Source organism: Cuculus canorus, chromosome 1 (genome assembly GCF_017976375.1).
Source record: "Cuculus canorus isolate bCucCan1 chromosome 1, bCucCan1.pri, whole genome shotgun sequence".
In the NCBI taxonomy this organism is placed as follows: domain Eukaryota; kingdom Metazoa; phylum Chordata; class Aves; order Cuculiformes; family Cuculidae; genus Cuculus; species Cuculus canorus.
Genome location: NC_071401.1, coordinates 150,069,492 through 150,087,696, shown reverse-complemented (window position 1 = coordinate 150,087,696; position 18,205 = coordinate 150,069,492). Strand labels below are relative to the sequence as shown.

Below are 18,205 nucleotides of genomic sequence, written 5' to 3'. Positions count from 1 at the left end.
CTTCGCAATTCATTTTTCATACAAATGGCTTTCAGACCACCACAAACACAGGATTACTGCAGCTTTCAGCAGCGCAGACAAACGTTATCATTCCAATTAACACAAGGCATTATGGTTTCTCTTCTCCTAACAATGCAGCTCCCCCATGTCAATGTTCTAAATACATATTCTGTGGTCCCACAGTAGAAATGGAGGGGTAGGAGACAGGCAAAGGAGATCCTACAGTGCCAGAAAAGGAACATTTTCAAAAATACCCAGGAAATTCTAAACATTTCTCAAGAAGCATTAGCTACCTGTGTGTGAACTGGTTCTCTCTGAAGAAGTCTGGTGACACAATTTCTAAGCTGTGCAGGAAAAGATCAGTTTCCATAGCAATTCCAGCCGCTTTCTGCCCAGATGCAGCACTCTCCATGTTCCCAGACACAAAACACAGCTGCTGTGGAAGGCAGGCCTAGGTAGCAATGTCATAGCTGCAGCAGAGCAGACAAACAGAAATTCTCTCTTTTGTGTCCATATTTAATCCAGAGTACAAATTCAGGTTTCTGATACATAGGGAGGAATTAAAAATAACAGACTTAAAGACCTAGCGAGCTACCTCACATTCATGATAGGCTCTGTGAGTCAGCAAAATAAAAGCTTTTTGAGAGAAGGAAGAATTTTTCATCTTCCTTCTTATCTGGAGACTTTCATGAGATATAGTGCAAGCTACTAGGAGCTCTGCCATACAAAGGCTCTGAGCACTATGCAGCATTTGTCCCATTTCAGCCTCCAAGGCAGAAGAAAGGGAAAAGGCAGTGGTTTGACTGAGACAGAAAAAAAAACCTCACTCTTGAAAAACACACACCAGCAACTTGTGTGTTTGCAGAGCTTTAACACCACTATACTTTCTTCACCTGCCTTGGAGAGAAGGTGGCCCTGGAGAAAGCTTCCTTTTATCCTTCCCTTGCAAATACCACAGCGAGGAAGACTGCAGAGTGATCCACAAGCATCAGCCCCGTGAGGCTCCAGGCAGGTCTGAGCCCACAGCAGGCTAACCCACAGTCCTGTAGTACCTACGCAGTTGTTCTTGTTGAAATTGTTCAAGGAATGGATGCACAAAGTAGTCCCATGGCAAATACAAGTATGTTCAAAGGTAAAAAATGAGCGAGGAAGCATAAGGTCTAAACAAAAGAAGCTAGAGGCAAAAACAAAACATCATCATGCTAGAATGGCTCTAAGAAAGTATGAAGGCAATCCCTCTTCCCTTATCTGTGTATTTCTCCCTTTTCTGCACTATTTGGCTTCCTCAAAATAATTTTCTAAGCCTAACTCTCCCAGCCAAACAATGAAATGCAGATAGCTGGCTTAAGCATACTTAGAAATTCCTCTCTGCATATCTTCTATGCTGTGGTTACCCATTTTCATAAAACACTTGGGTTTTTTAAGACTGCAGCAGAAAATCAATTTAGAGCCTGAGTTGTCTACAGTCTATTTGAAAAAAAAAAAAAATTAAAACGGAATGACCTTCCTGCAGTCCTTCTGATGGTATAAAACAGCATCAAACCAACAGGTTTCTGTTTTGCTCCAAGGAGGAAGCCAGTAGACTAAAGACTCCCTGGGCTTTGAGTACCTTACCCCTCACAGTGTCTTTAGAGAACAGCATGGTTGGTTCCTGAAGATGCCAACTGAAAACAGTACATCCCTGCATTGCTTTGGTGGTACTACCATTTTCAAAGCAAACAAAACCTTTCACCTTCTTAGCCATAATATACCCAATACTGGTTCCCTAAAGTTCTTGGGACAAGAGAAAAAATAACATCAACACAGCCTCCTTTTTATGGTCAACTTTCTTAAAGTACAAGCATCCAGTTGAAGTGCTTATTCCAGTACTTGAAAATGCCTCTCACCCCTCCCAAAGCCTGTACCATATTCTACAGCTCAAACCCTTGCCATGATCACTTTCCTCGCGTTCTGCAAACACAAATCTGTAGCACACTGAAAGTGAACCTATGAGAACAGCATAAAAGACATGACTGAATATGTGAATAAACATAAAACTGTTCAGATTTTTTTTATTTTTGTTTTAATAATATATATCTCCATTTCTAAAAACATCATTTTTTCAGGAGCCAGAACTATGGACCAAGTTTCTGTGCATGAGGGGCCAAAATGAGACAGGTAAATGCCTAATTCTAACTCAATCATATAATTACACTGGCATCTTCCATAAAGAGACAGTTACTCATGCTCAGAGTTGCTGGACACAGCTTTCCTTCCCTTCCCCTTCCAGATCATATAGACACTCATCTTGTCTAATTAGATGAACATTTATTTCCTGAAGGCAAGAGCTGGCAATACTACAATCATCCTTCTCTCCATCCCTGTTTAACCAGAGAGAACTGACAGGAAGTGATTGCAGGGAAGTGAAGTCCTATTTCCCCAACTCATGCTGCCATAGGCAATCAATTTGGAGCAAAGGTTCCATCTTGAAAATGTCAAACAGAATGGAAAAAGATAAAATCAAAAATGATTAAGTCAGCTCCAACCATTCCTCCAGGTCCAGCTGCTCCCCTGGGTTCTTCTAGCACAGCTGACAGCACAGCTAGAGGAATATCTGCTTTCTGTGCTGACTGGTGCCATGGGGTCCTCAGCTTCAAATTAATTGTCCTTTACCTATTCCTACAATTCAAGAGAAACTGCTGAAGCATCAGTCCTGCCCACCAGTCTGAAAAAAAGCAGTCTGCTGGGCGTGGCTGATGTCCTCTCTTTTCTGATCCCACACCCAGTAAACAGGCAAAGCAAGACATTTCCTTCCCAGGCATAATGGTTCACTGCCCATGCACCAGGGGAGGAAAATAATGACTACCGAAATAAAAATATGGCAAAGGGCAGAAGTGGCTTCAGCCTGGATGAGGTGTTTTTCTTTAATAGGGTGACCAGACACTCTGGTTTCACCTTTCCAGTTCCTCTGAAATTCTCCAGAATTCTATTTTACCTCATGTTTTTTTCCATCAGGAAATACTTTTTTCCCATCTCATGATACAAATCTGAGAAATTACCCATGGCAAGAGCAGGAAGAACAACATACCTGCACCCTGTTCAGTTTGCTGTTTATTGCAACACTCAGCAAAAAGGTAATTCCAAACAGGAAATTGTTCAGATGAAAATAATGGCCCCATTGACTTGGAAACACTATTCTACCCGAAGATGAGCAGTGAAGAGCTGAAGTAACCATGCCCTGGACGAAGCTAGTCCAGAGTTTCAGAACCAGGCTGGATACTAAGGCAGGGACCAAAAGTTATAGGGACTTTCTGAAAGGACTTAGAATCTTACCCTACTTTATGTCTATTCCGTTGCAAAGGGAGAACATCTTTCTCAACTGAAACACCATTTGAAAAGACTGGTATTGCTCTTATCTTTTAAACCAGACATTTTAGGGAAAAACAGCAAGGTCACTCTTCGTACACAGGAAATAGTCATATAGGTTCAGTTAATCCTTAAATGCAGTGACCTTCAGATTCCCCAGTGGCTGATCCCATACATCAAGCACTCACTATCACATCCAACTCCTCTGGAGAAGAGAGCGCTTCAGCAAAGAACTTCTTTCTTTCCCTGTTTTTAGACAGGGAGATTCAAACCTCAGTCCTGTCTGCATCTACCTACACTTATCTGACTCATGAACTAGCAAGAAAATCTGGGCAAGGATATGCATGTACACCTACATGCTCAGCGTACCCTCCCCAGGGAAGGAACAAGCAGCCTCACTCTGAAAATGCCTCAGACCAAATCAGGTATGTAAATGTGTGAGCACAGTGTGTCTAGACTGCCACTTTGGAGACTGCTGAATGCCCTGATGAAATCTCCCATCAGCTGCCAACACACCAGGCTCAGGAACCTGCTGATTCCAACAAGGGGGACACACACCAAGTGCCTTACATGGCCAGGGATGTTAGTAAATTGGTAGGGGGGAATATAAACACAGTTTCAGAATAAACCTTTAGTTGAGCCATTGCTGAGATAAAGGTGAACTTCCCAAACCATTCTATAATCCTATGAATCTTTAAGACAGCAATTCCTACATTGAATAGTGAGATTTCCCTTGAATGCTTGCAGAAAAAGCATTGTTGCTCACAGCAGTGGCAAAAGCACACCTACACAAAAAAAAAAAGCATTGACTAAAGACCCTTCCTACTGCCCTATGAATGCTAACAGAAGGTGTCTTGGGTGGTGGGATGTTTCTTTTTTCTCACAGATGAGCAATGTTAACATAAAACTGACACCAGCAGAGATGACAGGTGGTAGCAGAAAACCTGAAGGGAATAGATCTGCCCGATCTTTGTATTTCAGGGACAAATAAGCACAGCACAATATTTTGCAAGACCAGCCCCTTACAGTCTTCTGAGGGGCACGAGTTCAATATTCCTTTTCCTCATCATGTCGAAATTAAAATATGTATTTATACACACACATACACATTTCCATTAAAAAAAAAAAAAAAAAAAGATATTAGCAAGACCCTCTAGAACTTTCTTAATGTATTACCCAGATTTGACCAGATGGGCTTACAAGCACCAATGAGTCTCAAACCAGGCCTGACCTTATCAATGCAGGAAACAGACTATATCACTACATATTTCTTCCCCAGGGCTTAAAAAAGACACATAAGGCAGGAGTGAAACAGAGACTGAAAGCCCTGGGAACACCAGAGGTCTTACACATTTCTCAGACCAACACAGTCTGGACAGTAGTTGCTCACTACCACTTTTCAAGGTTTTCAGTAAGAATCAGCATCCCTCAATGCTTGCCATCTTCAAGGAGCTGTTAACTGCTTCCACCGAGATCGAGAAGCTCGGGATATTCATCAGTCCCCATCGCCACATAGTAATAAGAACAAGCTGCAGTAGCATTCTTCCTTGTGAAATCCTACCTCTTCCATTTTATTAGTGAAAACCCTTTTCCATCTCCCAGATGAGAGGGAGAAAAGTGTCAAGGCCAGACAATCCATCTCAAGGCAATTCCATCCCTGTCAGATCTTGTTGCTTCAGCAACGTTACAACTGTGACCACTGGCTACAATTATCACTAAAGGCTAAGCTGCTTCCCTGTGCCTTAAAGGGTGCAGCATTTCTCTTCCTAGATCTTCAAAGAAGAGTGATGCCACACTTGCCCAGGAGCTGCAGGCAGCTACAATGAAAGCCAGCAATGAATTCTGCTGGAAGCAGAAAACTTAGCAGCAGCATGAATTGCATGAGAATACGCTCATGCAAAGAGCATTCAACTGAATTAAAAAATAGGGCATTGATTTTGTTATTCATTTTTGTATTTAACTCAATATTAATCTCTGAGTATGAATGCCTGTTCCCTACCACCACTTTTACATGCCTCAGCAGAATTCCTAGTCAGCAGCAGAAACAGAGATGTAGGTCCTAAGAACAAATCGATAAGTCTGCTACAAAGACAAACTGTGAGAGAAAGCTCTAAGCAGGCTGTCAGTCAAAGCCTCTGTTCTCATTTTTACCAGTGAGCACCTCCCTTAGTCTGCATGTGAGGAGAACGGAGAAGAAAGCCAGCAACACTTACGCAAGGCATGCCACTCATCCTGGCGGATTGTCTTGGTGATGTTGTACGTGAGGTTCTTGGGAATGGTCGCTGAGGAGTAGTGGTACTTGATGTATGAGCACCGCTCAATTGCTCCTGGGAAGGGCAAAATGAAGAAAAGAAAGTGCTGTTAAATGAATGCAACGTGCCCTCCCAGCTGTAGACCAGATGGGCTTGACAACCGAAAGCAAAAGCTAGAAGCAAAGCAATCCCTACCATCAGTCTGCTGTGACAACCAATGTTATCTTTGGCCCATGACAGACACAAGTTACCCATACAGTAAGCTCATATCCAAACTTATGATACAATGAAAAGGCCTGCAGTAAGTGCCAGTGTGTATTGTCACCACCACGTATATAAGTGGCAAATCACCTCTTCTTTCATTTCTTTTCTCTGAACCGTGAGCTAGCATCAGGCATACTGGCATTTTCTGTGAAGGAACTATAAATTCACATCTTGGCTTATTCTGCAGTAATGTGTCTCAATGCCCATACTCCAGGAGATACACGAAGTAAATATCTTTGATCTTTCCTTCAGTAATAAAAAACAGCACAGGAAAAACAATATCTATAGATAGTGAACAATTTTCCTGAGCCCCTTCCACCCCACAGCCAAGAAGCAAGACGAGCAGAAGTATACGTGACAGACAGTGGTATGTCTCTTAAAGGTACCCAGACACTTTCATAGCATGCTCAAAAGCAGAATTTATTGGCACTCCTGAGTAATAAGCCTCAGATGGCAATACAAATGGCTGAAATAGGCAATGTTCTTTCCCTGTAGTCAAGGTTTCATCTATGTTCTATGGAAAGAAAGTACCACATACTGCTTCTGTTTGTCTTCTGGACATGTTATTACATTCTTCTTTAACAGCCACTTTCCTTCCTCTACAATAATCACACCTCCAGGGCCTGATCTCTTGGCATCTCTCTGCGTAGCTAGTGTCTTTAGAGGAATGGATCTGGCATAGCCTGATGCTTTCCATGAATTATAGCCTAGCCAAATTTCACATTTGATCAGAAACTTGTGATAGTGCAACCATTCTGGCATTGATAGAAAACAGGAAGGTTTCCTCTATCCATTTTGCCAGCATCCTCGGCTAGCACTGGCTTTATTAGACTTTCTCACTGAGTGGTCAGATTCAAAGCTTATGAGAGTCATTTTTCCATTAATATTAAGGTATTTTGAATCAGGTGTTTAATGACAAATGGGATGCCATCCAGAGGGACCTGGACAAGCTTTAGAAGTGGGCCTGTGTGAACCTCATGCAGTTCAACAAGGCCAAGTGCAAGGTCCTACACCCAGGTCGGGTCAATCCATGGTTTCAATGCAGGCTGGCGGACAATGTGACTGAGAGCAGCCCTATGGAAAATCACTTGGGGGTGCTGTTGAAGAGAAGCTTGACACGAGCCAGCAATGTGCACTCGCAGCCCAGAAGGCCAATCGTGTCCTGGGCTGCCTCAAAAGAAACATGGCCAGCAGGCTGAGAGAGGTGATTCCATCTCTCTATTCCATTCTTGTGAGACCCCACTTGGAGTATTGTGTCCAGTTTTTGAATCCCCAATATAAGAAGGATATAGAACTGTTGGAATGGGTCCAGAGGAAGACCACGAAGATGATCAAAGGGCTGGAGCACCTCCCATATGAGGACAGGCTGAGAGAGTTGGGTTTTTCAGCCTGGAGAAGAGAAGGCTCTGGGGAGACCATATTCCAGTACCTGAAGGGAGCGTACAAGAAAGCCGGAGAGGGATTTTTAGAAGGGCATGTTTTGATAAGACAAGGGGGAATGGCTTTAAATTGGAAGGGGGAAGATTTAGATTAGACATTAGGAAGAAATTCTTCATGATGAGGGTGGTGAGACACTGGAACAGGTTGCCCACAGAAGCTGTGGCTGTCCCATCCCTGGAAATGTTCAAGGCCAGGTTGGATGGGCCCTTGAGCAGCCCCGTCTAGTGGAAGGTGTCCCTGCCCATGGCAGGGGCATTGGAACTGTATGGTCTTTAAGGTTCCTTCCAACCCAAACCACTCTATGATTTTATGACAAAACAGGCATCCTTAATGTGTTGCCCACGCTGTTACTAACTACCACTGGTCAGAGAAGCAGCTATTCTGGAAATGCTTTTATGTATTAAAAATACATGAAGATGGGCACTCAATAGAACAAATTAAATGAAGCAATGAACTACACAAATAAGGTAGAGTGCTATATGCCAACACCAAGAGACAGGTAGAGAACACTTACTGTTAGCCCGAACTGAAAAGCCAGAGACATTGGCCTTGTATCAATAGCTCTAAGGGGTTAAATATGCTTTTATGCTACTAGGAATACAGGTTTCTATCTCAGGTTGTAAAGTATTGCTTGGCATGAACTTAGATCCTACACCATGAATTCACAGCACGAATAAGGAAACTCGTGAAAGAAAATTATTAGTTACATCACCTTCTACTAGCATCTTCCAAAGTTAGTGCAATGCAAACATTTGAGGTCCTCTTTGTTTGCTCCTCTTAAGTATTCTTCACATTCTGCCTTTGATGGCAATTAGCTTAGACAAAGCCAAATATTATAGGGGGAAAAGGCAAAATATTTACATATGTATCCGCCTGCCCTGACAGAGTGATGGGTTTCTGTGTGAGTCTGTACCATCTGGGCACCAAATGTACGCCCAGAATTAAAGTTTCAAACCAAGAATAGTATTTTCAAAAAAAACCCAGCTAGTGTGCAAAGAGCTTTAAAAAAGCCCCAAATCACAACCTTGCTTTCTTATAGGTTTTCCTATCCCCTTTTCTCAGCTGCTTTCATGGCTCAGAACCATTGGCAAGAAAATGGAAAACGCTTAATTGTCAGAAAATAATCTTTAAGTTATAAGACACCTGCCCAGAGAAAAGATTTATACAGAAAAGCAGACCAAGACACAGAGCCAAGATTCTAAATAAAAGCATACAGAAGGAAGGAACTAAAAAAAATCTGTTCCATTTGCTGCAACTTCTTAAAGTTATCAGCAGAAAGCACCTCCTTTTACACCAAAGAAACTAATTTCTAGCAAGGTATATCAAACTTCTTATTCTTACTACAAATACCGTTATTAGTAATGCAATGAGCTGTTCACTATTTTATATCACCAAAGCTGAAAACAGAATGAGACATTATGGTCTGAATTCAGGTCATCACTTGACCACATACATAATTTTGGGCTTACGCTTACATCCCCATTGCTTTAATAAGACTTCAGTAGATGTTTAAAGACTCTCTAGAACTAATAGTACAACTGCAGTGGCAATGGATCAATGGTAGTTGAAGTACATGCACATTTGCATGGTAAATTCCATGATGGTCTCCTTTCCTGGCACACAATGTATGTCAACACAGCTTTTCACCTCTAAATAACTTGCTATTAGCGAATAAACTTCATGACTCTAAGAGTTTGTAGAGATAAGAAGGTAAAGTATTCTTCCATGTACACAGTGAGATACGTTCTCCTTTTTTCCCTACTTCTCTTGGAAATAACAGGGCTGACCACTGCATGCTCTGAACAGGGCTGAGCAGAGTACAGAGAATTCACTTGTACCTGGAAATTGTCCCCACTATTTGTCCTACATGGGGAAACAGACCTTCATGTCAGAGAGACAAGGATGCCACTCCTGGATTTTCACTGCTAGAAAGGGTATGCCTAAATAATTTTTTGTTACAGGGCTCAAAATACTTCAGTCTAATCCAAGTTACTTAGCTCAAAAATGGGATAAACGGGTGAAACTTAATGTTTATGGTATACTGGAGGTCAGCCCACATGTGCTAATTGGCCCTTTTATATTTAGGACACTAAACTCCTGTGAATGCGGAGTTTAACACACTCAGGAGAATGTAGTTCAGAGTGTTTCAGAGCAGTCTTCTATGAGCTTCCAGCACTTCAGTTACTTCAGACTCTGGAACACTAGCAAGGGCTGGAGAAAGCATGCAGCCATCTTCATCCACATGGCTGCTGCTGATGGGAGAGTCAGGCAGGATTTTACTGGAACCTCAAGCTTTTCATGCCCCAAACAGACAAGGTTTATGATTGCTTGGCATTTAAACATGACACATTTATTGAAACCTGTTCTCAGAGGTGTAGAAGCATGACCCCAATGAGATAATGCAACCCCATCAGCATATATCTAGCTAGAGGTGAGAATTAGCTTTTGAAATTTAAAAAAAGGGCTTTCATCTGCCTGGACCTGCCAATAAAAACTAGGAAAAAGATGAGTTTATAGCAGTGATAATTTCATACTTCATGATGTTTCCCTGCTTGTCCCCCACAAAAAAAGAACTAGGTTCAAGACTCCCAAAGTTCCTAGAGGCTCCTGGGAGAGCACAGGCAGCGATTGCAGGATCAGAACTACTGCTCTCCTGCAACGTCCTCTTAGAAAAAACTAAGAAATCCTTACCTTCAGATGAATACATAGCTATTCACATATAGCTATGAATACGTAGCTTTGGGGTAGGAGGGGAAGCAGGAGTAAGAAAAAACAACCACCACACTTTCCCTTCCATACCCGCAACAGAGTAACTGCAATTTATGGAGCATCTCCAGTCTTCAGCCCTAACTTAGAAAGACCAAATGCAACTGCAGCTGAGCTCTGCACTTTGCTCAAATAACTGGGAACAGTATTTATAGAGCAAATCATTGAGTGGGTTTTTTCACCTATGCAGTTGCCATAGCAAGTGTTATAGCTGGCCACAAGAAACACAAAACAACCACTAAGCTGCTCCCCTGACAGATGCAGCATATTCCATGTTCCTCTCAAAGGGAAATGTTTGCTGAAGATCCTAATGAAAAATGGCTGACATCTCAAATAGGGTGTTAAAAAAGGGATCAGCAGGAAGATGCAACTAGGATGATACAGAGCAAAACTGCCATACCACCCTCACATAAGCACAGATGTTCAGATGGGGATTTGGCAGCTGTAACTCTGTGGTTGGCAACCTACTACTCCAGCAAAGTTCAAATATTGAGTAAAATCGAGATAAGGAAACTAGAGATATCTTCATGCAGTGACAGCAAAGTATTTACAGAATCAAACATGCCACACCTCTTACAGATCCACTTATCTGCTCAGCTCCCCTCCCATATCCATTGAGCATTGCTTTGTACTATCACCTTATTATTATGTATTTCCTCTTCTCTCCATTACAAGGAAAATGCTTAAACTGTAGTATAGCAGGAAAATCACCTGAAAACACTGTGCAAATCTTTTATATTCAATTTTCAAAACTATCCCAATGTCCTGGTATTAGTTCAGCTCCCACAGCATTACCAGGGCTGTAAACGCTACCTTAGAAAAGGCCTCAAACTCTTCGGTAATGCAGGGTGTGACTGAACTGTTCTCCCACTCCAGGATGAACAGGGTTGAGATCAATTAAAAAGGTCATACTGATGGTATCCACACTGTATTTGTCTGGTGGGTAAACAGACAACTTTTTCTCAGAACTTATGGGCCAGTAATTTTCTTCATCGCCAAGCCACATCCCCATCCTCCCCTTTAAGTATCATAATAACATTTCAGCATTTTCAGACTTCTCCAAGAAATAGTCCTTACCTGTGGTTAATTCAAGAAATAAAATGAAAATTCAAAATGCCACCAGGTCATATCACTCGTAAAATCTGGATCTCAGAAGCGCCCAGAGGCATTTGCCCCGTGAGCTCAGCTCGACTTTTGCAAAGGCCGTTGTCAAGTTTCAGGAATTTACACTGTCATTGCAAACATATAGTTTGGTCTTCTGCATAATACAGACAAACTCCTCTGAAAGCTGGCAACAGAAAGTAGTTCTTCAGATGGTCTTCCGTTAAACTGGTAATCTGTGAGAGCAGTTACGTAAGTGTCACTAGTGCCACTTCAGATCCAGCCCAAGGTGGCGTGCAAAGGAGTTACTTTTGTGGGTTATCTGACTATCATAGAATCATAGAATCACTAGGTTGGAAAGGACCCACTGGATCATCGAGTCCAACCATTCCTAACAATCCCTAAACCATGCCCCTCAGCACCTCATCCATCTGTCCTTTAAACACCTCCAGGGAAAGTGACTCAACCACCTCCCTGGGCAGCCTGTTCCAGTGCCCAATGACCCTTTCCATGAAAAATTTTTTCCTGAAGTCCAACCTGAACCTCTCTGGGTGGAGCTTGAGGCCATTCCCATTTGTCCTGTCCCCTGTCACTTGGGAGAAGAGGCCAGTTCCCTCCTCTCTACAACCTCCTTTCAGGTAGTTGTAGAGAGCAATGAGGTCTCCCCTCAGCCTCCTCTTGTCAAGGCTAAACAACCTCAGCTCTCTCAGCCGCTCCTCACAAGACTTGTTCTCCAGCCCCTTCACCAGCTTCATTGCTCTTCTCTGGACATGATCCAGAGCCTCAACATCCTTCTTGTGGTGAGGGGCCCAGAACTGAACACAGTATTCAAGGTGCGGTCTCACCGGTGCCGAGTCCAGAGGGAGAATAACCTCCCTGGACCTGCTGGTCACACTGTTTCTGATACAAGTCAAGATGCCATTGACCTTCTTGGCCACCTGGGCACACTGCTGGCTCATGTTCAGTGAGCGGTCAACCAACACCCCCAGGTCCTTCTCCTCCAGGCAGTTTTCTAGCCAGACTTCTCCTAGTCTGTAGCACTGCATAGGGTTGTTGTACCCCAAGTGCAGGACCCGGCATTTGGCCTTGTTAAACCTCACGCCGTTGGTCTCAGCCCAGCAGTCCAGCCTGTTCAGATCCCTTTGCAGAGCCTCCCTACCCTCCATCAGCTCCACGCTTCCACCCAGCTTAGCGTCATCTGCAAACTTGCTAAGGGTGCACTCAATGCCTTCATCCAGGTCATTGATAAAGACATTGAATGCTCACCTCCTGCCAGTGAGGGCTACAAGATGCCACTTTTCCCTCCCTCCCAGCCTATCAAGGCTGCAGATTGTGGAACTATATTTAAGGTCCAGGTACAGATTAGCTTAGTACCGTGAACTAGTTACCTTTGGTTTCTGGAGCTACACATAAGAATTTCTTCTACTCTAAGACTCTTGGCAGCAATCCTTGGGTAAGAGCAATCAGGCGTCTCTGACAGATGCGGGGAGCCAGCTGCCCTCTTGCTCTGGATGAACTATGGTGAGGCCATTCCAGATTTCACAACAAGCCACTACTGACATGAGAGTCATGTTGTTTCCTGTAACACGCAGAGATCTGAAACCAAGCGGTAGCCATTCTTCTGTTGTAGTATGTGTGTTGATTTCTAAGAAAGATCCAGCTGTAGAGCTAGTATTTGTTTTATTATATTTCCTGCTGAGGCTTTTGATATGATGAGCTTCCCTAAAAAGACTGATGTGGATGTTCTGAGCTTTTGCTACCTCCAGGCAGTTTTTCCTTCTCTGTGTTGTAGATACCTCTGGATGAACTGTTTGTAGCAAACAATTTATTCCACAAAATTCACCCTTTGTGCTTGCTCTAATTTTAACAAATCTTTTTGAGAATTACTACACAAACATTTCCTAGTAAAAGGAATCCTAGCCTCTGGCTTGCAAACTGCACTCACTACATGTGTTTGCTGTTCATTATGAGAAACTGCCTTCCGTATGAGAGATTGCCTTAATCCCATATTTTGGTTACTGCTCCCTTATTGGGTGACTACATCAATACTAAGCAGACAAAAGATGTAGATTGGTCATTTAGCTTCTAATTGTTTCCATTATCTTCAGAAAATCTATAGAGCAGAGAAAGCTTATAGTTCTTTCTTAGCCTAACATTTCAGTAAGGTTTCCAGGGACTACAATCACAGCTGGGGCTAGGGTGAGGTTACACAAAGCAATTGCTAGTGGCATGTGTCTCTGTTAATATCTTAGAAGTCTTACCTCCCTTGGAAAAGCTCATTGTTAAATTATGCTCACATTTTATGCAGCCTCCAAACCAATCCTGGCCATTCAGGCTCATGCAGCTTAAGAATTATTCTCTTCAGCCTTACGTGCTGCCCTCTGTCTTTTAAATTGCTTCATTTGAATCATCAGAACTCATCTGGAGGTACCTTAATATAGGCAAGGTTGTTGTTGTGGTTTCAGAATACATTAATTGGTCAAACTAAGCCCTGAAGGAAGGCAAGAGGATAAATTAGGCTCTACCTTGACCAGCTGCTATGACAGAATTGCAATCAGATATGCTGACCAGTTAATGAACTCATGATGAGTAACTATCTCCTTAATGAAGGCAGAGACTTCATTAGAAAGTATTGCAACACACTTAACAGGATTATTTCATTACCTCTGGAGTAATACTAACCATGAAAGTACCAGTTACATATTTATGCCCATCTGTAAATATATTAATACCAAAAATGCAGGATCATTATTCTTCTGCATTAATTGTAGAATTATTTACAATAGAAGGGTCCTCTATATGTCGATGGGCCTAATAGGTTGTTCAAAGGAAGAACAACTTCCAAGTTAAAAGCAAATTCAAAGACAGTTCACGCTGTTCAGGGCCTTGTCCAGTCAAGTTTTAAATACTTTCAAGAACAGAGATGCACGCCATCTTCAAGCACCTGTTCCAACATCTGACCACTTCAATTGTGATTTTTTCCCCCTAATCGCTAATCAGAATTTCCCTTGGTTCCACAAGAATATCTTGAATATTAGAATATGCAAGGGTAAAGGTCTAAGAATCTAGGAAGAATATGCAAATCATATCACCTAATCAACATGCCCAATGAATATTCATTAGGTTATATGCATAAATAGATGCCAATGTTCTAATTAAGGGAGCTCAAGACAGATTTTTAGATGCAGCGTAGGCCAAATATTTAGAACAGGAGATCATATTTGTTCCTGGCTGTCTCTGGCATCATTCTGAACCGAGGTTCAGCTTGGTCTGCCAGTACAACTTGTCACTACTTGTCCTAGATAAAGTGGAATAACTTCTAGTACTGGTTGATGCTTACTGTGGGCTGCAAGGAAATTGGGCTGACACATCCCGTCAGTTGACAGGCGGGGGTTTGTGTTGCTAGCCCCTAACTGCTACCTCTACAGGTGGGTAGAGGTCCACAAACAGCTTCTACTCACCATTTACAAGCTCATATAAAAGTCAGAGATAGGAAAGTGATACAGTTCCCTTCCCTATTCACAGGCAGACCCAAGGGTCACGTATTGGGAGAGAAAATTAATGTGCCTATTGTAACACTTAGCATGTATCAGGAGTGCGCTTCTGAAAATTACCTCCTGATCACCTCTAGTTACTTTGCTTTTGCTCATAACGTGATGTGCTGCAAGACTGTGCCAACTCGATTCCTCAGAAATAAAGCTAATTTGGAAGAGGAGCTAATGAGGATTCAACTAATGGTATGAGAGCAGAGCTAATGTGAAGTAACATTCTCTCCCCCAAAAACACACACGAATTGAACATTAGGTCCTAATCACCAATTGTTTGTTACAAATCCACCTCTGTTGTATCATACTGTTTACAAATATGAATTTAACCTATCTAGCTGCAGAGGTGCAAGCCCCTCCTGGGTCATGGGACAACAAGATGGTGACCAGGGGGGTAAACCCCCTCCCACTGTAGAGGAGGATCAGGTTTGTGACCACCTGAGGAACCTGAACATATATAAGTCTAAGGGACCTGATGAGATGCATCCCAGAGTCCTGAGGGAACTGGCCAATGTGGTTTCCAAGCCACTCTCCATGGTATTTGAAAAGCCATGGCAGTCAGGAGAAGTCCCTGGTGACTGGAAGAAGGGTAACATTGTGCCCATTTTTAGAAAGGGTAGAAAAGACGACCCTGAGAACTACCCACCTGTCAGCCTCACCTCTGTGCCTGGGAAGATCATGGAGGACAGGGAGGTGATTATTGGCAGCCAGCATGGCTTCACGTGGGGCAAGTCCTGTATGACCAACCTAGTGGCTTCCTATGATGGGGTGACTGCAGCAGTGAACAAGGGGTAAACCAATGGATGTGATCTATGTGGACTTCTGTAAAGCCTTTGACACAGTGCCCCACAACATCCTTCTCTCTAAATTGGAGAGAGATGGATTTGATGGGTGAACAGTTCTCTGAGTGGTGCAGTTGCCACACCAGAAAGACAGGAAGTAATCCAGAGGGACCTGGACAGGCTGGAGAAGTGGACCTATGCAAACCTCATGACGTTCAACAAGGCCAAGTGCAAGGTCCTACACCTGGGTTGGAGCAATCCCCAATTTCAATACAGGATGGGGAATGATGTGATTGAGAGCAGCCCTGCAGAGAAGGACTTGCAGGTGCTGGTTGATGAGAAGCTCGACATGAACCAGCAATGTGCGCTCGCAGCCCAGAAGGCCAAGCATGTCCTGGGTTGCATCAAAAGAAGCGTGGCCAGCAGGTCGAGGGAGGTGATTCTGCCCCTCTACTCCCCTCTTGTGAGGCCTCATCTGGAGTATTGTGTTCAGTTCTAGAATCCTCAACATAAGAAGGATACGAAACTGTTGAAACAGTTCCAGAGGAAGGCTACAAAGATGATTAGAGAGCTGGAGCATCTTCCATATGAGGACAGGCTGAGAGAGTTGGGCTTGTTCAGCCTGGAAAAAAGAAGGCTCCAAGGAGATCTTATAGCATCATTCCAGTACCTGATAGGGGCCTACAAGAAAGCTGTGAAGGGACTGTTTCCAAAGGCTTGAAGTGATAGGACTAAGGGCAATGGGTATAAGCTGAAGAGGGACAGATTTAGACTAGACATAATGAAGAATTTCTTCACTATGAGAGTGGTGAGGCAGTGGCACAGGTTGCCCAGGGAAGCTGTGGATGCCACATCCCTGGAGGTGTTCAAGACCAGGCTGGACGTGGCCCTGAGCAGCCTGATCTAGTGGGAGGCGTCCCTGCCCGTGGCAGGGGGGCTGGAATTAAATAATCTTTAAGGTCCCTTCCAACGCAAACTATTCTATTATTCTATGATTCGCTGTTGGGTAAAATGCAGAAAGTCTGCCAGGCTGCCAGTGGGACAAGTATATTTCAGTAGTCAGAACTCTACATGACCTAAATATGCTCTTTACATGAGCAAAGTTTTACATGAGCAAAGCAAAACCTTCCTTCTCTTTTTTCCTCCCAGTTTTTCTTTCATAGCTCATCTCCTTGATTTCTGAATAAAGGTTCTCTCAGAGCCTCTAGCTTGGTGAAACTTGATAAATAGTGCGCAGCTGGTAAAGAAGTCATGTAGAAACCCAGTGAAAATATAGCAGGGAGGGTGGTTGAAAGGATCCAACATACTCTACTGTACTGTAATACCTATACAGAAATGGGGTAATAGATGATGGCATGCCATTCCCATTCTTCCCAGGTCATCTAGGATGAAAACCTGCCAGCTCACTTTCAGAACTGATCCATTAGTTCTCTAGAGATACGGTAAAAAAATAGATCCAAAGTGCAAATGAAATGGAAGCAATCCATGAAGCTTATGGATTTCCAGAAACAACAGCTTTGGCGTGTGTGGATTTGTATGGCTATCAGATTCCACACAGGGACTGCCAAATATTTCAGACTGAAACACCTACATTTCAAGTTCAACTTCTGTTTCCACACCGAAATATCTAAATTTCCTATTCAACCACTATATGAGTAGTGATAAAGGTGCAGACGTGTGTGTGTGCACTGAGCAGACAGAAACATTTTAAAAGTAGAGGAAAAAAGTGCCTGAACAGCTTTTACTAGGCCTGTTCCCCAACATGCTCTATGGGTGTCCCAGCAAAGAGCAGCTTGTTTAAAGCAACCAGCTGGCAGAAGATAAATATTCCACCCATGATAAGAAAAGAATCCAAGTATGAGACCAAAGCCTGAATTTGCATTGGAAAGCGATGAGCTCACACTTTCTCTCCAGGGACCACAGAAAGGGGGCTGGCAAGGAAGCAGGAGCAAGAGGATGGTTATGAAACACTTTTTTACTTCAGCTATTAATAACAGCCTCTGAGCCACAGGGCACTTGAGAGTAGGAAGGCATCTCCTTCCTTCTATTAATCTTTTTGTCCACCTATTTGCATTGGGCTGGCCACAGGGGAGAGGGGAGCCGAGCATGAATGAAAAGTTAAGGAGGTTAAAAGGGATGAAAAATATTTGCTCCTACTTGTTTGGAGGCAGAAATTAAATGATCAATAAAAAGTCACTGAGACAGCAATTACCAGTAAAAACTCACTGATGACCCAATAGCTCATGGAAGAAAGCATTATCTCAGCACTGCTGTCAAGCCGAAGAAAAAGCACAAAGGCTATGCCATGGTCAGATTTCTTTTATATGAATGTACATCGTCTCATTCTCATATTAAGATATGCCTATAAAGCTTGGTATTTATCGAACAAGCTTTGAAACCTATTTTAAAGAGATGTCTGGGAAGAAGGGTCCCAGACTGCCAAGAAAAGAAAAAGAATGGATCCAACGATACCACTAATTCTGCTGAGGATCTGAGATCACACGCAGTGAAGTCTAAGGATACCTATCACTGTACCTTGGAAAGCTATCTTATGTGCTGCTTTACAACATAAATGTGCCTTCTTATACACATTTGCTCCTCTTTATTACTTAAAGCAAGAGGAACATAAGCCCTTCCCTGTGTCTCCTACTGTCAGTTTGCAGTTAGCTCCACAAACTGCTGAGCTGGAGAAAGCACTTATCTTTCTTGC

The 18,205-nt window shown here is 42.9% G+C and overlaps 1 protein-coding gene across 2 annotated transcripts in view; it reads right to left on the bottom strand.

Annotated features, from left to right (window-relative positions):
• Positions 1 to 18,205, bottom strand: part of TMEM178B (transmembrane protein 178B) — a 253,229-nt gene that overhangs the window by 180,995 nt on the left and 54,029 nt on the right. For both annotated transcript variants that reach the window (XM_054053610.1, XM_009560539.2), the window contains exon 2: positions 5,559 to 5,672. In XM_054053610.1, coding sequence (XP_053909585.1) covers positions 5,559 to 5,672 — 114 coding nt within the window. The remainder of the gene's footprint in view (positions 1 to 5,558; positions 5,673 to 18,205) is intronic.